General features: G+C 44.3%; 1 protein-coding gene across 2 annotated transcripts; it reads left to right on the top strand.

Annotated features, from left to right (window-relative positions):
* The first annotated feature begins 6,213 nt into the window (after positions 1-6,213).
* Positions 6,214-15,044, top strand: LOC102460670 (immunoglobulin lambda-1 light chain-like). Of its 2 annotated transcripts, XM_075907592.1 has the most exons (6): positions 6,214-6,316; positions 7,434-7,769; positions 11,041-11,349; positions 13,316-13,429; positions 13,509-13,561; positions 14,892-15,044. In XM_075907592.1, exons 1-6 carry the CDS (start codon positions 6,253-6,255, stop codon positions 14,922-14,924), a joined length of 909 nt encoding a protein of 302 aa, XP_075763707.1. In that variant the 5' UTR covers positions 6,214-6,252; the 3' UTR covers positions 14,925-15,044. The 2 variants fall into 2 exon arrangements, with proteins under 2 accessions (XP_075763707.1, XP_075763706.1); XM_075907591.1 differs by having other exon boundaries at positions 13,316-13,561; positions 14,892-15,013.
* The last annotated feature ends 4,290 nt before the right edge of the window (positions 15,045-19,334 follow it).

Here is a 19,334-nt window from a genome sequence, read left to right as displayed (position 1 = left end):
TCAAAATGATCTGGACAAATTGGAGAAATGGTCTGAGCTCAATAGGATATAATTCAATAAAGACAAATGCCAAGTGCCTCACTTAGGAAGGAACAATCTGTGTCACACATACAGAATGGGAAGTGACTGTCTAGAAGGAGTCCTGCTGCAACGGGTTTTAGGGTCATAGTGGACGACAAGCTAAATATGAGTCAACAGTATGACACAGATGCAAAAAAAGCAAACGTGATTCTGGGATGCATTAACAGGCATTTTGTGAAGAAGACATGAGGAGTCATTCTTCCGCTCTGCACTACTTAGGCCTCCCTTGGAGTTTTGAGTCCAGTTCAGCTGAAAACAAAAACAGATAAACCACTGCAGACAGTGTTTCTAGCCCAGCGCAATCCAAGAATGAAACAGGTCTTTGGATCAGATGTTTCAGTCCAATTTTTCCAGCCCTATTTCCAAACTTTGTGTTATAGCCTGTTGCTTCATTAAGCAAAAGTCCCAGTGACGTAGAATTTTGCCTGAGTGAGAACTGCAGAATCATAACCCAAAGCATGCCAGAGACCTATCCCAGCTAATCCTCTAAATCTCTTACGGTTCAGATGACTCTCGGGGTACACAGAGCTTATCCAGAGAGTACAATAACTTATCTAAATATGTGCCTAACTTTATGGGAAACCACACTGTGATGGGTTGGATCACAGGAATCCCTTTTGAGGTGTCCCCTGGTGTGCTGGTCATGCCACTAAGTCTGCCCACCTGCTTTCTGGAGCTCCCCTTCACTCTGTCCTGCTGAGCCAGACCCTCTGGCCCACATACCCTTCACACATACAATTTCAGGAAAATTCGTACGCCAGGGCACAACTGTACTCGCTTTAGGTCAATGAGATTACTCACAGTCAGCACATGTATCAGTGTTTGCCGTAATGTACAGACATAAATCTAGAAATGTGCCTTACATTTTCTTTTTTTTTTCTGACAAATCGGCTAAGATGATACACAGAAGACAAGAGAGAAAGAAAAATAAGGAGATATATTGAGATGTACATTACAAATATACGTAGGCAATTTTTCCCCTGTGGTTCAGTGAGCCAGGAAGCTCATTAACAAAGCGTGGCCGTTGTATGGTAAAACAGTTTGACAACAAGCGATGACAGACAATAAGAAAATATAGAGCTTTGTTGTGTGACAAAGAAAGAAAAGCAGCAAGTAGAAACTGGCCAGAGTGAAGTGCAAATCTACCAGCAGCCAGCTCTCGGTTTTTGCAAATGGTTTTGACGCTCACCGCACTGATGCATCCCTCCCTCCAAAAAAGCCCAGCCCAGCAAACAAAGCAAAAAGACCAGCTAACTATAAATAAATAAATAAATAAATAACTCTAAGCCATCAAAACACTTCCCTGCAATGAACCAGCCAAACTAACTAAACAAACCAAATTATAAAATAATAAAATCCAAACTATAAAAAACAAAATCTCAACCCCAAATTGAGATTCATCCCCTCTAAGGAAGAGAGCCAGAGACTTACTAAAGCCCACAAGACATTTTGCTATTTCTGTGAGGGTATGTCTACGCTACAATGTTAGTTCGAACTAATGGACGTTAGTTCGAACTAACATTCATAGGCGCTACACTAGCGCTCTGTTAGTTCGAATTTGAATCGAACTAGCGGAGCGCTTAGTTCGAACTAGGAAAACCTCATTTTACGAGGATTAAGCCTAGTTCGAACTTACTAGTTCGAATTAAGGGGTGTGTAGCCCCTTAATTCGAACTAGTGGGAGGCTAGCCCTCCCCAGGTTTCCCTGGTGGCCACTCTGGCCAACACCAGGGAAACTCGTCTGCCCCCCTCCCGGCCCCGGACCCCTTAAAGGGGCACGGGCTGGCTACGGTGTCCGTGCCAGGTGCAAGCCTGCCAGCACCCAGCCAGCAGACCCTGCACCTGGCACGGCACAGAGCCACCCACCCGATGTCCCCCAGCCCACCCCCTCTTCCCAGGACCAGGCTGGCGGCTCCCGGGAGCTTGCCCGGGACCGCAAGAGGCGGGCACCTTCCTGGGCTAGTGCGGACATCGTGGACCTTGTCCACGATCTCCGCACTAGGCACAGGAAAGTGGCCGGCTAGGGCAGGAGAGCTGCCAGCCTGGCCACCCAGGAGCAGGTGTGCATGATAATCAAGGGGGTCCACTGAGACTCCCGACCCTGAGCCCTGAGCTTACAATGGCCGTACTGGGTCAGACCAAAGGTCCATCTAGCCCAGTAGCCTGTCTGCCGACAGTGGCCAACCCTAGGGACCCTGGAGGGGATGGACCGAAGACAGTGACCAAGCCATTTGTCTCGTGCCATCCCTCTCCAGTCTTCCACAAACTTTGGGCAGGGACACCACTCCTACCCCCTGGCTAAGACTACTCCATGGACCCAACCTCCATGACTTGATCTCACTTCCCTTTAAACTCTGTTCTAGTTGTAGCCTTCACAGCCTCCTGCAGGAAGGAGTTCCACAGGTTAACTATTTGCTTTGTGAAGAACAACTTTCTCTTACTAGTTTGAAGCCTGCTACCCATTCCTTTCCTTTGGTGTCCTCTAGTCCTTCTTTATGGGAACTCATGAAGAACTTTTCTGAATGCACCCTCTCCACCCAACCCCTGCTTTTAGAGACCTCTATCCTGTCCCCGCTCCATCTCCTCTTTTCTAAGCTGAACAGTCCCAGTCTCTGTAGCCTTTCTTCACCTGGGACCTGTTCCCAACCCCTGATCATGTTAGTTGCCCTCCCCTCTCCCAGCCTTTCTCTTCCCCTCTCCCACCTCCTTTTCCCAGTCTCCCCCAGTTTTGATCAATAAAGACAGATTCCATTTTTGAACACAATTGTCCTTTATTTTGTACATCAAGAAAAGGGGCTAGGGAAGGGTAAGTGGAAGGAGGTGAGGGAGGAATGGGGCACGAGCCCCCAATGGGGAGGACTGGGCTGGCTCTGTGGGCTTCTGGGGGTGGAAGCTCTCCTGCAGCCCCCCAATTGCCCCCTCTCCCCAGATGGCAGCCTGCGGCAAGTGCAGCCGGGCTGATGGCCGAGTGGTGTGATGTGCCCAGTGTGGGCACTCCGGGCACTCCAAGCCAGGACTGGTTTTCAAGCAGGGCACCCCTGAGAACTGTCTGTCCGGGGTGGGGGTCGGGACCCTTTAAGCACAGCCTCGGCTAGCCTGAGACAGCATCTCCACGCTCTAAGTCCTCCTCTGATGCCCTGCCGGCACTGCTTCCGGCCATCATTAAGCCCTGTTCAGGGTCCACTCAATGTGGACATGCTAGTTTGAATTAGCAAAACGCTAATTCGAACTAGTTTTTAGTTCTAGACACGTTAGTTCGAATTAGCTTAGTTCGAATTAACTAATTCGAACTAAGTTAGTTCGAACTAACTCTGTAGTGTAGACATACCTTTACTTCTAAACATCAGGTACTCCGATACAGCAGGTGTGGGGAGCATGATAAAACCTGGAGCTAAACGACTGATCTATGTTAAAAATACTCTAAATTCTCGACTGCGGCCTGCCTTTAATTTTTACACTATTCGGACAGGCACGTCAAAGTGTGTCGCAAGTGTAGAAGAAATGGGATGTGGAATTAGCCCTTTTGTTCCCTGAAAGGTCCCTCTAGGGTGGGAGAGCATGTTTATTAGCTGCAGCAAACACACTGGCTAATTAAAAACACAACAATCCTTTCTGTGTGGCTGAGATATTATGAATCGTCTTCTAACAAAGGCGTTTTGCATAGCAGATTCCTGTGTATCAAATGAAAGAATGTACTACTAAAAGCTCAGCTTTTCCAGCTGGCCTTTCTAAAACTGGTCAGAACAGCTTGGACCCTGTTTAGGGACTATTTATCACAGAAATAAAAATTCCAATGCCAATAGTAGCTTTAAACTTTCTCTTCACTTTTAATATACAGCGGACTTTCATTAGCGAAGATCAATTTGATACAAAAGAAATGCAACTGAGTAAAATACTCTCCATTTCTTTTAGTTGCACAAATAGAGCATTCTATGGTCTTACTGAAGATTTTGAAACATTTGAGGATTTTTATCTTAAACGCAAATAGGTAGATTTAGTGGAGTAAAAGAAGAGAATGAGGAGCAGATAGAGCACAATCTTCTCCCATACAGCCCAGCCAAGATGTCTGAATTGCTTCTGTTTTACAGTTATAGCAGGGATTATTAGCTTGATTCATTGGAATGTCATATGTGCATTGCATCATTACCATACCTGTGCCATAAATATCTAAAATTCTACTGAGGAAGTGGGTCTGACCCATGAAAGCTCATCACCTAATAAACCATCTTTAAATTGCTACATAGTCCTTTATTTTATTTAAAATACTAGAGAAGTTATTATTATTATTATTATTATTATTATTATTATTATTATTATTATTATTATTATTATTATTATTATTATTAATAATAATAATAATAATAATAATAATAATAATAATAATATGCATATCATTAGGATAAAGTGGTCTCCAACTTGCCTGCTATTTGGTGTTCAGGCCATAATTCTCTGCTGGTCCCATTGCAATGCAATTCAATGTACAGGTGGTTAGCTAGGTGAGAAAACTTCTGAAGTTATTTTTACAACATATTCAGATTGCTGTATTTTTGAGGAGATTGGCAAATATGTTACATTCTCAGCATGTCATATGGATTTAGGCCATCCAGAAACAATCAAATAGATGCATAAAAATATTATATTGAAGCCAAGTGGTCTGTTCCCAATTTGATTGATCACCTAAAATGTAAAACACACCAGGGCTGTGTCTACACTGGGCCACTTATTCCGGAAAATCAGCCGCTTTTCCAGAATAAGCTGCGAGCTGTCTACACTGGCCCTTGAATTTCCGGAAAAGCAACGACGTTGAACTGTACAAAATCAGCCGCTATTCCGGAAAAACTATTCTGCTCCCACTCGAGCATAAGTCCTTATTCCGGAACACTGTTCCGGAAAAGGGCCAGTGTAGACAGCCCAGTAGTCTTTTCCGGAAAAAAGCCCCGATCGTGGAAATGACGATCGGGGCTCTTTTCCGGAAAAGCGCGTCTACATTGGCCACGGACGCTTTTCCGGAAAAAGGGCTTTTCCGGAAAAGCAGCCTACCAGTGTAGATGCTCTTTTTCCGGAAATACTTATCACGAAAACTATTCTGTTTTAAGCATTTCCGGAAATTCATGCCAGTGTAGACACAGCCCAGGTGTTTTTAAAATTTAAACTCGCCTATTAACCATCCAGAGCTACTTTGTATAATGTTTTACTTTTCTACGCCCCACGACAAAAGCAACTGTAGCAGCTGTCTGCTGAGTTTCCTGGGTATTGAAATAGCTTTGGCCTCATAAAGGGACATGGCTAGTGAGGTGTGTGTGGCTGTTTGTGTACTACTGCATTCAACTTCCCATGGAGATTGACAGCAAGGAGTCATGATTTCCAGATGATTTTTAAAATATTCAAATAAGGAAGATGGCCAGGTTTCCGAAAAGGGTTTACAACAAAGGAATTGTAACATCAGATCTTTTTCTCTCTACATAATTTTGAATGTTACTGCCAGGAACACGCATTAGGCACAAACCTACGTGACCCACAATCACTTTGTTTCTTAACTGGAGTCACCCTACCATATTTCCATTTTCTAGACCATTTCACTCCTTTCTTCCAAGGCCTCTTCCCAAAACATTTATATCGTCTATTATAATAATTAAACAAGGTGAGGTACTTGTTACATTTCCTCCACTTCCATAGACTACAACAAACCTCTTTGATGATTTCCTCTATCCTTTGTTGAAATAGCAGGGGGAATCTTCCTGACCGTGGTGACACACCTTATAGTCTTTATTGGGACTAACATCCCCACAAATACATAGGATAGTCTGAAACCCTGAAGCACAGAAAATAATCTACGTCTCTTTCGGTTCAAAGAGGGGCTTGTTCCATCCGTCCAATTATGAGATGAAAGATTCCATTTGAAATACACACTCTGTTGTCGCGAAATCAGACCTGGAATTTGTAGTTTAGTGAATTTTAAAGGCAGCTGAATATGATTGCCCCAGGTATGCCTTGCTGGTTGTCAGAGTCAGATTTCAAATGGGTGTGTTAATATCTCCTGGCCCTCTCTTTTGTAAGGCATGTTGCCCCCACAGAACTTTAAGAGGAAATAGGACATCCTCCTCTCCACGTGATAAAGTCTTTCATCAAGAGATCCATTAGCTAGCAAGCATCTACCATTCTCACAGCATCATGACTGAAGAAAGCCAGAAAATGTCCTACCAGATCATTGGGATGATTCTAGTCTGTCTGCAGAGTAAGTATTTTAGCCTGATATTTCATGCTTGTTCTCTACCTTGCTAAAAAAAATTACTTTCATGTGCAAAGGTCTTCTGAACTGCGGGTAACAGCAAGAGGGACTGATGGGGAGAGCTAAACAGTCATATGTTTTATTCTCCAGCTGAAATCCTAAGAGAGAGAATGAAATAATGTGTTGGTCTAACAACCCCTTGCACACAGTTTCAACTTTTGGATACTGTAACAGATTGTTGGTCAAAATCCAGTTCTCATGTATTTTATGTAGGCATCATGGGGCAGTACTCATTTTTAGGTAATTAAAAAGACAATTTTAAGCATGAAAGTCTAAGATAATAAAGCCCTTCCTTCCAGGCAAGATTTTGATCAAATAACATTAATTTTATTGTTTTTAACACTGATTTGAGGTTACTATGCAGTCTAGGACATCTGGGTTTTATTCACAACCATGTCACTGATATGTGGGACTCTGGCTATGCCTCTTCATTGACCTGCGACAGTTTCTCCATCTGTACATGGGGATATTTCAGCATCTCACAGGAACATTGTGAGGCTTAGCTCATTCACATATGTAAAACACTTTGAATACTGTGTGACAGGTTACCAAATATTATTATAGTGACCGGAGAGGAACTGTGAAAAATTGGTATGCTTTTTTGGGGAGCGAGATTATAGTTACGGATATAAGACGATATTAATTTCCATCCGGTCCTAATAATATTGGTATGTCAGGTCACAATAAATATTATTTATTAGTATGGCTGTGATGTTTAATTAATTATGATAAGTGCTTTGAGGAGAGATTTTGTAGATGTGCAAAGGGATTGATTAATGTCTGTCTGTATATACAGAGTTTATTGTTTATGTTACATATATGCGGAACCTGAAAATATGGCAAAAATACTACGCCAGAAAAAAAATTCAGCAACATTTGTTTTAACTATATCTAAGGAGGCTAAGAAAATAAATATCTACAAAAAAAAGGTTCACCTGTCCCCAATTTTTAAAATAATGGGCATTTTTCTTGCATAGGATGTGTTATATTTAATATATTGGAAAGAGTGAATCTCCTACAAGTGATTATTGTATTCGTGTTTTTTGTGTGTTCCTCTTTACAGTGACTGCTTCACAGAAAGGGATGTGGATCCAACAGAGCCCGGCCCAGTTAGTATTGGCCCCTGGAAAATCTGCACGGATCGACTGTAAGCCCTCAAGCTGGGGAGCATATGTATATTGGTATAAGGAGCTTCAGAATGGAAGTTTGCATTGGATTTTCGAGAGTTATAAGAATGAATCTTCACATGAAAAATACTCGAGTGAAGTGAACAAAGCATCAGGCATGTTTTCTCTGATTATCAAGGACGCACAAAGAAATGACTCCGGGGTGTATTACTGTGGCCTAGATGCATTTGTATATCCGAATTTTGGGAGTGGGACCAGATTAATTGTCACAGGTGAGTGTCCAGTGGGTTGGGAAAATGTCATTCCGGAGGCCTGAGGGGTTCGAACAGAGCTGGAGCTAGGCATTTTAGCCCCCGCCGGCTGAGTCCTACTGGAGTTGCTGTCTCCTCTTGGTGGCTGGGCTGCCCACGGAATGCCCCTGCCATTGTCTCCAGTCCTCATCCCTGAGAGCAGTCCCCCTTGGCACGACGAGCACAGAGAGCCATATTGGGGAGGTGGAGCTCGGCTGAGTCATGTTCCTCCCAGCCCGTCTGCCCCTGAGACTTTCCCAGGCAGGCTCCCCGGGGGATAAAAACAACTGCAGGGCACGGAGGTGGCTCAGGGCTGAGCTGAGCTTCCAAGCCCAGATCCCCATGGACCAGCCCCTGCCGCTGGCCCAGCCTATGAGCGAGCCCCCTGCACCAGCCTGTGCCCAGTTTCCAGGGTGGGGTGGCGGCACTGGGCAGGCTGGGGCAGCTCCAGGAGTGGGCTCCCTAGGGTGCTTGAAATCTGGGGGGAGCCATGACCTGCCCCAGAATTCTTAGACAAAGGGTCAGGGGCCTGCAGGGGAGGGAAAGGACAAGGGTGGCTAAAGCCAGGTGCAGAGCAGTTGGAGAGGGAGGCAATTGGGAAGCCCAGAGCTGTGGTCAAAGAGGAGCTTGCAAGGCGGGTATGGGGAGACCTCAAAGGTCCCTGGAGAGCTTGGCAGAGCCTTTTGGACCCTTGTGGGGACCGAGCTGATGGAACAGGAGGGAGCTGAAGTGTCATTAGAGGAGGTTTAGGAATTATTTGAAAAGCTGAACAGTAACAAGTGCCCAGGACCAGATGGCATTCACCCAAGAGTTCTGAAAGAACTCAAATGTGAAATTACGCAACTTCTAACTATGCTTTGTAAACTATCCTGTAAATGAGCTTCTGTACCCAATGACTGGAAGACAGCTAATTAATGCCAATATATAAAAAGGGCTCTAGAGGTGATCCCGGCAATTACAGACTGTAGGTCTAACATCAGTTCCAGGCAAATTAGTTGAAACAATGGTAAAGAATAAAATTGTCAGACACATAGAAGAACATAATTTGTAGGGCAAAAGTCAACATGGTTTCTGTAAAGGGAAATCATGTCTTACTAATCTGTTAAAGTTCTTTGAAGAGGTCAACAAACATGTGGACAAGGGGGATCCAGTAGATATAGTGTACTTAGATTTCCAGAAAGCCTTTGACAAGGTCCCTCACAAAAGGCTGTTATGTAAATTAAGTTGTCATGGGATAAGAGGGAAGACCCTTTCATGGACTGACCCTTTCATGGACTGAGAACTGGTTAAAAGGCAGGAAACAAAGGGTAGGAATAAATGGTAAATTTTCAGAATGGAGAGGGGTAACTAGTGGTGTTCCCGAAGGGTCAGTCCTAGGACCAATCCTTTTCAACTTATTCATAAATGATCTGGAGAAAGGGGTAAACAGTGAGGTGGCAAAGTTTGCGGATGATACTAAACTGCTCAAAGTAGTTAACACCAAAGCAGAGTGTGAAGAACTTCAAAAAGATCTCATAAAACTAAGTGTTTGGGCAACAAAACATCAAATGAAATTCAATATGGATAAATATAAAGTAATGCACATTGGAAAAACTAACCACAACTATACATATAATATGATGGTGGGATGGAGGCTAATTTAGCTACAACTAATCAGGAAAGAGATCTTGGAGTCATTGTGAATAGTTCTCTGGAGACATCAACGCAGTATGCAGTGACAGTCAAAAAGGCAAACAGGATGTTAGGAATCCTTAAAAAATGGATAGAGAATAAGACAAAGAGTATCTTATTGCCCTTATGTAAATCCATGGTACACCCACATCTTGACTACTGCATACAGATGTGGTTTCTTCATATAAAAAAAAAATATTGGCATTAGAAAAGGTTCAGAGAAGGGCAAATAACATAAGGGGTTTGGAACGGGCCCCATACGAGGAGAGATTAAAGAGACTAGGACTTTTCAGATTGAAAAAAGGAGACTAAGGAGGGATATGATAGAGGTCTATAAAATCATGAGTGGTGTGGAGAAAGTGAATAAGGAAAAGTTATTTACTTGTTCCCATAATATAAGAACTAGGGGTCACTAAATGAAACTAATGGGCAGCGGGTTTAAAACAAATAAAAGGAAGTTTTTCTTCACTCAGTGCACAGTCAACCTCTGGAACTCCTTGCCTCAGGAGGTTGTGAAAGATAGGACTGTAACAGGGTTTAAAAGAGAACTAGATAAACTCATGGAGGTTAAGTCCATTAATGGCTGTTAGCCAGTATGGATAAGGAATGGTGTTCCTAGCTTCTGTTTGTCGAAGGGTGGAAATGGATGGCAGGAGAGAGATCGCTGATCATTACCTGTTTGGACACCTGTCATTGGCCACTGTCAGCAGACAGGACGCTGGGCTGGATGGATGTTTGCTCTGGCCTAGTGTGGTCATTCTTATGTTCTTATCTGATCTTTCCTTTCTGAAGATTTTTCCACCCCCCGCTTCTCTGTGAGGCTGCCCCATTCTGGCTACAGCACTGGTTCTTAGATAGAACCTTGGACTCTTACCCCCCACCCACTTAAAGCCCCATTTTGATTCTGAGTCATCAGTGTTCACTCCAAGAGGGAAAACGGTCCCGGTAGTGAATGCCGTATGAGACTGTTAATCAGGAAATCTACTTTGTCATCCTGAAGCTCCAGTCGCCCAGTAGGCCACCTCTAAAAGAGGGTGATGAGTCTCACTTGCCTTGGCAGAGTGCTTTGAGATCTATCCACTGTTGAGAGGTGCATTGGTCTGAGTCATTATTCTTCTCCGGCCCTCTGCTACTCACCCTCCCTGGTTGTGCCTCGTCACAGCAGCCTGAGTCCGGGGTGTGATGCGTCTTCCTGTTGGCCTTATGCACCTGTATTAATATAGCTCTTTACGAGACCTTCGTTGCGTTTCCTGAAATGATTGCCATCAGGTGGCTTGCACAGAGAAATCTCGAACAGGGCAGCAGGAGTTCTACATGCGAATAGGATGCAGTAAAGAGGGATCTTTGAGTCTCTGCCCTCAGCAGGCACCCAGAACTCTGAGACCATCCAGGAGCGGTGGACAAAGGAGTGTAACAGGATGAAATTAATAAGAGAACTCCGCCTTCATGCAAGGGAAGTCCCACTATTTAAAACATGGGAGACAAAACTAGCCAATGCACAATCCAGGGACAGAGGCAGGAGCTGGGGGGAGGAGGGACTAGCTGGCTGGTCTTTCCAATCTCTTGTTTCTTACTCTTTTAGATGCCTCCGAGCTGAGACTTTCCCTCCTGGTGCCCTCCACCCGGGAGGAAGCTGAGTTTCCCCACGACGTTCCCCTGCTCTGCCTGATCTCGGATTTCACTCCCACCTGGAGCGTTCTCTGGGACACCGGGGAGGGGGACTTGGCGGGCCAGATGGATGCTGGAGCCATAGATGGGGATGGGATCTACAGCGTCTGGAGCCTAACGACAATCCCATACAAGAGGTGGAACCAGGAGACAATCTGGACTTGTGCAGTCAAAGACAACAGCACGGGGAGAAACATCAGTGCTACCATGGCCAAGCAAACAGGTCCCGTATCGTACCCTATCTAACCTGTTCTCTCCTTTACATTGTGCTCATCGCCATAGTGTCTGGTACAAACGTCACCTCAAGTCAATACAAATATACAGATTTAAAGGGTTACTGCAGTGCCAAAGAACTGAAATGAGGCAGAGTGGGGACGAGGTATAAAAAACCCCCATCTAAACAGTGTTTCTTAAACCTTTTGACACCAAGGAACACCAAACAATAATATCTTTTTATGCAGAACACTATAAAAATGTTCATCAAAAAATTGTTTTGTCAGACAAGAAAAGACAAAAACAAAGAAGTAACAAAAACAAAGAAGAGGTCGTGGCACACCTGCAAGTTGCTCACGGAACACCACTGTTCCACAGAACATAGTTTAAGATTCTCTGACCTACTGGGCTTGGCCTGTAGGAGAGACATGGTGGATCGGGCTTTATCTTTTATTGGACAAGGCCGAGCTAATCAGCACTCTTCTTCAGATCTGTGTAGTTCAAAAGCTTGTCTCTCTGCCCCACAGAAGTTGGCTCAGTAGCAGATATTACCTCACCCATATCTAAGATCCTCGTTATTTAAAATCCTGGGAGCCATATGGCTACCACAGCGAATTGAGTCAGTCCATTATGGTAACTCCCTGTCCCCCGCCTTTCCTCGCTCTCTCTAAAAACCATTTTTCAGCTGTATTCACTGAGCAGCGGTAAGAGGCAGGGCTGTGGCAAACCTGCCCCGAGATCTTTCTCCTTGCAGGCCTGCTTGACACCCTACTGAAGTCAATGGAAAGATTCCTATTGGCTTGACTCAGTCTGGTGTCCGGCCTGATCACCCCAAGAGTGGGAGGAGTGTAAATGCCACGGAGACAGTAGGGTGACTTGGGGGCTCTAAGATGGAACAGCTAGGATAATGGGGTGAACTGAGCACATGAATGAATAAATAACTAACTTCAGTATGAATACCCAGGATTCCCGATAGTGAGATCTCCTGAGCTGTGGGCGTGTCTGTCACCTGACAGCGATGAAGGCCTATTTACAGTAGGACTGGATAAAGCTTAGTGGTTAAACCAAGGGTGGGGAACTCAAGGGCTTGCCTGGATCTATCCCCTTCCCCCAAGGTTCGGGCTCTGCCCTCCAGCATTGGGAGCTCGTGCTGATGCTCCCACCCCACACCGTCCTGCCCCCACACCTCTCCCCATGGGGCTAGAGAGCCAGCGCGGGCTCCCCACTGTGTGGGAAGGGCCCTGAGCCTCACCAGCTGGACTCGGGCAAGCCAGAGCTAGTTCCTATCCATGGCACTGCCTGAAGGGCCCCCGGCTGGCACAGCAAAGCACTGCCTGAAGGCTTTTCCCCCACAAAATCTACTAGCTCGGGCTCCCGTAGGCTCTGCTGTGCAAGGGGAATTTGGGAAGAGTCTTTCTGATTCTCAGTCGGGGGCCATGTCAGTGATTATTTTGTTTTGGTTTTCCTTCGCTTCTCACTTCTGTGTGGCCCCGACCGATTTTTCTGTGGGTCAACGGCCCACAACCCAAAATGCGTTAAACTGTACGGATTAGGCAGGTAAGTGAACTCCAGGAGACCTATAACAGGACTTTGCTTTCTCTAACATTTATGATGGTAGGATGTTTAACTCACCACAGCCCTCAATGGGACAGTGATTCTCAGACTGGATCCGTGATTGTCAGGATGAAATAAATCACCCCTTGTGGTAAAATAACTGACAGTGCAGGCAGGAAGAATTAATAAATACACACTCATAACTTACCTCAGACAATCAGTGGCCTGAATACAGCGCCAAAGACTCCTACGGGCCCCCCAAAGGTCACCTCTAGGTGGGGAGAGTGACAATGCCTTGAGGCAGTGGATTTTGAAGGAAAGGCCTCACTTCTGGGCATGGCATGCAGATGACACGGACCCCACGCCTTTTAATGGGATTTTTCCACTGCTCAGCACCGAACGTTATTCTCCTCTCTCTGCAGATGAGGCCGAGGAAGGAATCTGTGATTATGTGTTATATTTTGGCCTGCTTTGTATTTTCATCCTTGTCATCATCCAGATGATGATCCTGCTCTTCAGGAAGCGTCTCACCAAAGGTAACTTGTTTATAACCCTATCTGCCACACAGCAGCCCTTCATCGCACATCTTGTAACCGTCCTTTCCTTCTTCTCCAGCAGGGAGAACTGTGAAAACAGGGAACCAAATGCCCATGAGGCAGATTCCACAGGTAAAGTGTTTTTTTCAGCCACAGGCATGTCAGAAAGATACAACCAATTAACAGGGTATTTAACTAGTTCTCCTAGGCAAATTCCGGCACTGATGTTCACAGTCCAACTACCTGATATGTCTCTGTAAGGTTTCAGAGTGGTAGCCCTGGAAGTCTGTATCTTAAAGAAACCTTCAGATAAAGAGGTGGATTGTGCCCATGACAGCTCATTCTTTTGTTTGTCTCTATGGTGCTACAGGACCCACTAGCTGTTTTTTATACTTTGTTGGGTTGCCAGTGTAGAATTCCTATTGTACAGGTTGAACCTCTATAGTCCGGCACCCTTGGGACCTGGCTGGAGCTGACCTAGAGAATTTGCCGGACCACATGAGGTCAATATTGTCTAGCAGCATTACCAACACTTACTGGGCTCTTAGAAGACATTTAGGGATAAATTAGAGCTAAAGAACAGCACAGAATCATGGGAGATAGGACTGGTGGCTGTAAACTAACTTTATGGGACTGCAGAAAACTTGGCCACATCGACAATACGTGAACATCTGGCTAACTATAATTATGCTGCACCATAGATTTACCTGGACCAGGAAGTGCGCCTTAGACCATGTTACACTGCATGAAGCAGTACTTGATAGGTCTCTTTATGAGTTTTACATGGACCAGGAAAAAAAAATCTGGATACATGATTATACACTTTCAAATGTTGCTTTGAGTTCCACGGGCATATTTACTCTCCATCGGCATTAGTGAAGTTACTCAGCTCCTCACTGGTGTCTCATAATTCAAAAGCAGGAAAATTGGTGGCCAGCAAACATTTTTTTTTTAAATCACACTGAGGCCCAGTCTAGCATTAAAATATTTAATCCTTCTAGGAATTTTGTGAAGAGTGAAAATAGGAATTTAGAATGGAATGGCTCTAAAGACAGATTCTTGAAGCTGATGCCCCAATACTAATCCAGTCCCAGGGACTGTCCTGCAGTAACTGAGAAGAGAATTTAATTTTTGGTTACTACTGCAATCTTTAGGGTCACACTTTTCTGCCATTAGTAATACCCCACTGACTTCAGTGAAGTTAGTGGGGATTTACCCCAGTGTAGATTAGATCAGAATCTAACTTCTTGTCTATAAAACATCTCTACAGAAAATTCTTTCCTCTACACATGAAGTAACTCCATTGATTTCAGAGGAGTTACTTCACTATTATATCATTGAGAGTAAGAACAGAATTTGGTTTCCTGTCTTGTTATTCAAAAAAGTGGTATTAGCTCAATGTATGAAGTTATAGATTCACATTAAGACCATTAATAACTGGTATCTACTTTTTCTGTTTCAGACTGAATATGCAGCGGTGAGGTACAATAAATGAAAACTCCCTTTTTAACTGAGGTGGTCTGACCAATTTATATACAGAGTTTTTTAAAAAGCGCTGTACAAGAGGAAAAAAATGAAAGTGAAAGATAAATTCTGAGTCTAATTTATTACTAAGGTGTGAAGTGGTTGGGCTTAAAATACAACTTATTGTAAATGTATCTGTCTCCAAACCTTTTTTGTCACTGCATATTTGAAGAAATATTTTTCTTTTTGGTTATTATTGCGAATTACTTGTTTTTTATCCCAACATCCTACATAATTTTTGTCTGTGGGAGCTTTGCCCTTGACTTCTATGAGCATAGGATCGAACTTTTAAATGGGATTGTTTAACCAAGGAGATTTGATCCTAAATTCCTTGTGCCCCCCAAAGTCCCACTGAAGTAGATGGGAGCTTAGAGTACACCAGAAAGCAGAACAGAACTTTAAGATTTATGATGTTTCATAAATTTATGAAGTTTGCATAGGGGGTACGATTGTCAAGTTTGCAGATGATACCAGGCTGGGAGGGGTTGCAAATGCTTTGGAAGATAGGGTCATAATTCAAAATGATCTAGACAAACTAGAGAAATGGTCTGAGCTCAATAGGATGAAATTCAATAAAGACAAATGCCAAGTGCCTCACTTAGGAAGGAACAATTTGTGTCTCATATACAAAACAGGAAGTGACTGTCTATAAGGAGTCCTGCTGCAATGGGTTTAGTGGTCTTAGTGGACGCCAAGCTAAATATGAGTCAACAGTCTGACACAGATGCAAAAAAAGCAAACGTGATTCTGGGATGCATTAACAGGCGTCTTGTAAACAAGCCATGAGAAGTCATTCTTCCGCTCTACTCTGCTCTACTTAGGCCTCCCGTGGAGTTTTGTGTCCAGTTCTGGACACCACATATGAAGAAAGATGTGGAGAAATTGAAGAATGTCCAGAGAAGAGCAACAAGAATGATTAAAGGACTAGAAAACATGACCTATGAGGGAAGACTGAAAAAAATGGGTTTCTTTAGTTTGGAAAAGAGAAGACTGAGAGGGGACATAATAGCGGTTTTCAAATATCTAAAAGGGTGTTACGGGGGGGGGGGGGGGGATTGGGAATTGTTCTCACTGGCTCTGAGGACAGGACAAGAAGCAATGGGCTTAAATTGCAGCAAGGCACATTTAAGTTGGACATTAGAAAACATTTCCTAACTGTCAGGGTGGTTAAACAGTGGAATAAATTGCCTAGGAGGTTGCGGAATCTCCACCACAGGTTAGACAGACACCTGTCAGGGATGGTCTAGATGGTGCTTGGTTCTGCCAGGGGACTGGACTCGATGACCTCTCAAGCTCCCTTCCAGTTCTAGGATTCTAGGATTATCTCTGCATAATCTCCAATTATCATCATTTAAAAAATATTATTTACATTTTTTACATTTGTATTCTTAATTACTCCAATATATTCGTACCATCTTTGTGTTGGTAGCCTGGGACAAGAGATTTAGATCTGACTTTTACTCAGTGGCTGGTTGCCTTCAGCGTACAGTAAATCTGAAGCCCTGCATGAATTGGCTGAATGAAGGGAAGCATCATAGCAAATCATAAGCTAAGCACATCTACTGGTAGAAGAAATTAGGAGATACCTGCATCCCACTGCCATCTAATGGTGAAGAGGCAGATGGTCTTTTCCTTGCAGGAGGAATAACAGTAGTTCAAATTAGGAGCTTTAATTTGAACTACCTAGTCCGTGCCGAGTATAGCTGTGGGCAGGTAGTTCGAATTACGGGCATTTAAAAATGGCGCCCGCACAGGAACATGCAATTGAAGCCCGGGATATTTAAATCCCGGCCTTCATTTGCAAGTTCGAATGCCTACATTAGCCACCCTAGTTCTAGCTAGGGTGGCAGTGTAGACATACCCCAAGAGTTTTTCCGGGAAAACTCTTCCGTGTACAGGGACGCGTTTGCTCTTCCATTTTTTCCCTCTCTTCAATCCCAACAATCCGGTCTGTGAGTGGTAAAAGCATGGGCCACTATGACCAATTATTGCCTTAGAGTGAGGGCAAAGTCTCCTACCAAGCTCTAAGTGGATAAGGGAGTTTCTTACCACCGGCGTTATTAAGGAATCCTGAATTAGTGACAACCCAGCAAAACGTTGAGGCTGGTGGGAGATTTTACATCGCAACCATTTTCAGTGGAAAACCAGATCTGAAACAATGAATTTTTTCTTTGTTTTTTACTGAAAACAACTGCCTACTGGATGAGGGAGGTAACCTACTAACGGATGATGTGGGGAAAGCTGAAGTACTCAATGCTTTCTTTGCCTCTGTTTTCATGGACAAGGTCAGCTCCCAGACAAATGCACTAGGTGAGGCAATATGCCCGTGGTGGGGAAAGAACAGGTTAGGAACTATTTAGAAAAGCTAAACGTACAAAAATCTATGGGTCCGGATTTAATGCATCCGAGGGTACTGAGGGAGTTGGCAAATGCCATTGCACAGCCTTTTGCCATTGTCTTTGAACAGTCGTGGAGAACTAGGAGAGATCCCAGATGACTGGAAAAAGGTAAATGTAATGCCCATCTTTTAAAAAGAAAACAAAGACAATCCAGGGAACTACGGACCGGTTAGTCTTACCTCAGTCCCCAGAAAAATCATGGAGGGGATCCTCAAGGAATCCATTTTGAGGCAAGAATGGAAACACCCCTGTGGCTTGAAAACCTTTGGTTAAGATCATCAGAACAGCGAGACTTGGTCCCACCAAAGATCCAAATAGCCCAGTGTCCTGTCTGCTGACGGTGGCCAATGCCAAGTGATCCAGAAGAAATGAACGGAACAGTTGAGAAATGAACAGGCCAGCTGAGAAAATACTTCCTGCTTCCCTGCTCTGAGCTGAAAACAAAAACAGATAAACCACTGCAGACAGTATTTCCAGCCCAGCACAAACCAAGAATGAAACAGCTCTTTGGATCAGATGTTTGGGTCAGATTTTTCCAGCCCTATTTCCAAACTCTGTGTTACAACCTGTTGCTTCATTAGGCAAAATTCCCAGTGATGTACAATTTTGCCTGAGTGAGAACTGCAGAATCATAACCCAAAGCATGCCAGAGATTGATCCCAACTAACCCTCCAAATCTCTTATGGTTCAGATGACTCTCAGGGTACACAGAGCTTATCTAGAGGGTACAGTAACTCATTTAAATATGTGCCTAGTTTTATGGGAAACCACACTGTGATGGGATGGATCACAGGGGTCCCTTTAAAGGTGTCACCCGGTGTGCTGGTCATGCCACTGAGCCTGCCCCCTACTTTCTGGAGCTCCCCTCCATGCTGTCCAGCTGGGCCAGACCCTCTGGTCTCCCCCAGCCAAGGCACAGAGTTGGGGTTACCGTCCCCCAACACAGCAACACAGATGCTTAACTGGCTCAGCTCTGGGAGGGTTCAGCTCTAAGGCCATTGATAACACCCAGAAACACAGCCCCAGAGAAGATCAAAACCTCAATAAAAACATTTTACCCAGAGAAAGCTTATAAGTTCATCCTCTTTATCAATGAAAGAAAGATATGCATGGTGGTTGCTCTCCCCTTCCCCACCCTGGGGTAACCATTATTTACATTGGGTAAACCACATAAAAACTGCAGAAAAAAACACCAGCAAAGTCAGTGCAAAGTAGAATTTCACACAATGACTAGTTCATACTGCTCTGCTATCTATTTAAAAGGATTTGTGCATCTTTCTGTGTGTCCGTCCATCCATCTGTGAGCCTGTTTGCTCAACAATTCCTTCTAAATGGTAAGAGCTAGGACCACCGAATTTAATACACTGCTTCCTCTTATCATAACTTAAAACAAGGTCATGGTTTGGTTGTGCCAGGATAAAGGGATGTGCCTGGAATCTGATTGTTTCTCATAAATTGGAAAGGGAGGGGTGTGGTAGGAGGGACAGTTATACTGCAGAATAACCACAGGGGGCACCAAAGGGCCAGAGATGGGGACTGGGACAGCTATAACCTCATTGGGCTAGCAGGGGGCCAAAAGGGACAGCTATCTGTTATATATTTCAGAGAGTTTGTCTGTGTGTCTGTCTGTCCCCCAGCCGGGGACATGGGCCCCTCTACCAGCAGTGCCTACTGCACCTGTTGTGGCCACAGAGAGACATTTCTCACCCGCCTCCAATCTACCGTGGTGAGAGAGGGCTGGGATTGTCCTCTCTCTCAAGGGCAGCCTATACCTGAACCACCCATCCCCACCCCACCCCATGATTTAAGTGAAGAAAACCAAAAATTGTTGGAGTTTGAACCCAAGCAATGCCAGATAAGTCTCCTAGTAAGGACAGTATTTATATTCCAATTGATTAAGTTTATAATTATATGGGGAAAAAGGAGAAAGTCTGCAATTGTTCAGCAACAGTGTGTTGTGACACTTCTATTTTTATGCCCAA

This window comes from Pelodiscus sinensis, chromosome 24, assembly GCF_049634645.1.
Source record: "Pelodiscus sinensis isolate JC-2024 chromosome 24, ASM4963464v1, whole genome shotgun sequence".
NCBI lineage: Eukaryota > Metazoa > Chordata > Testudines > Trionychidae > Pelodiscus > Pelodiscus sinensis.
This window is presented reverse-complemented; position numbering and strand designations above follow the sequence as displayed.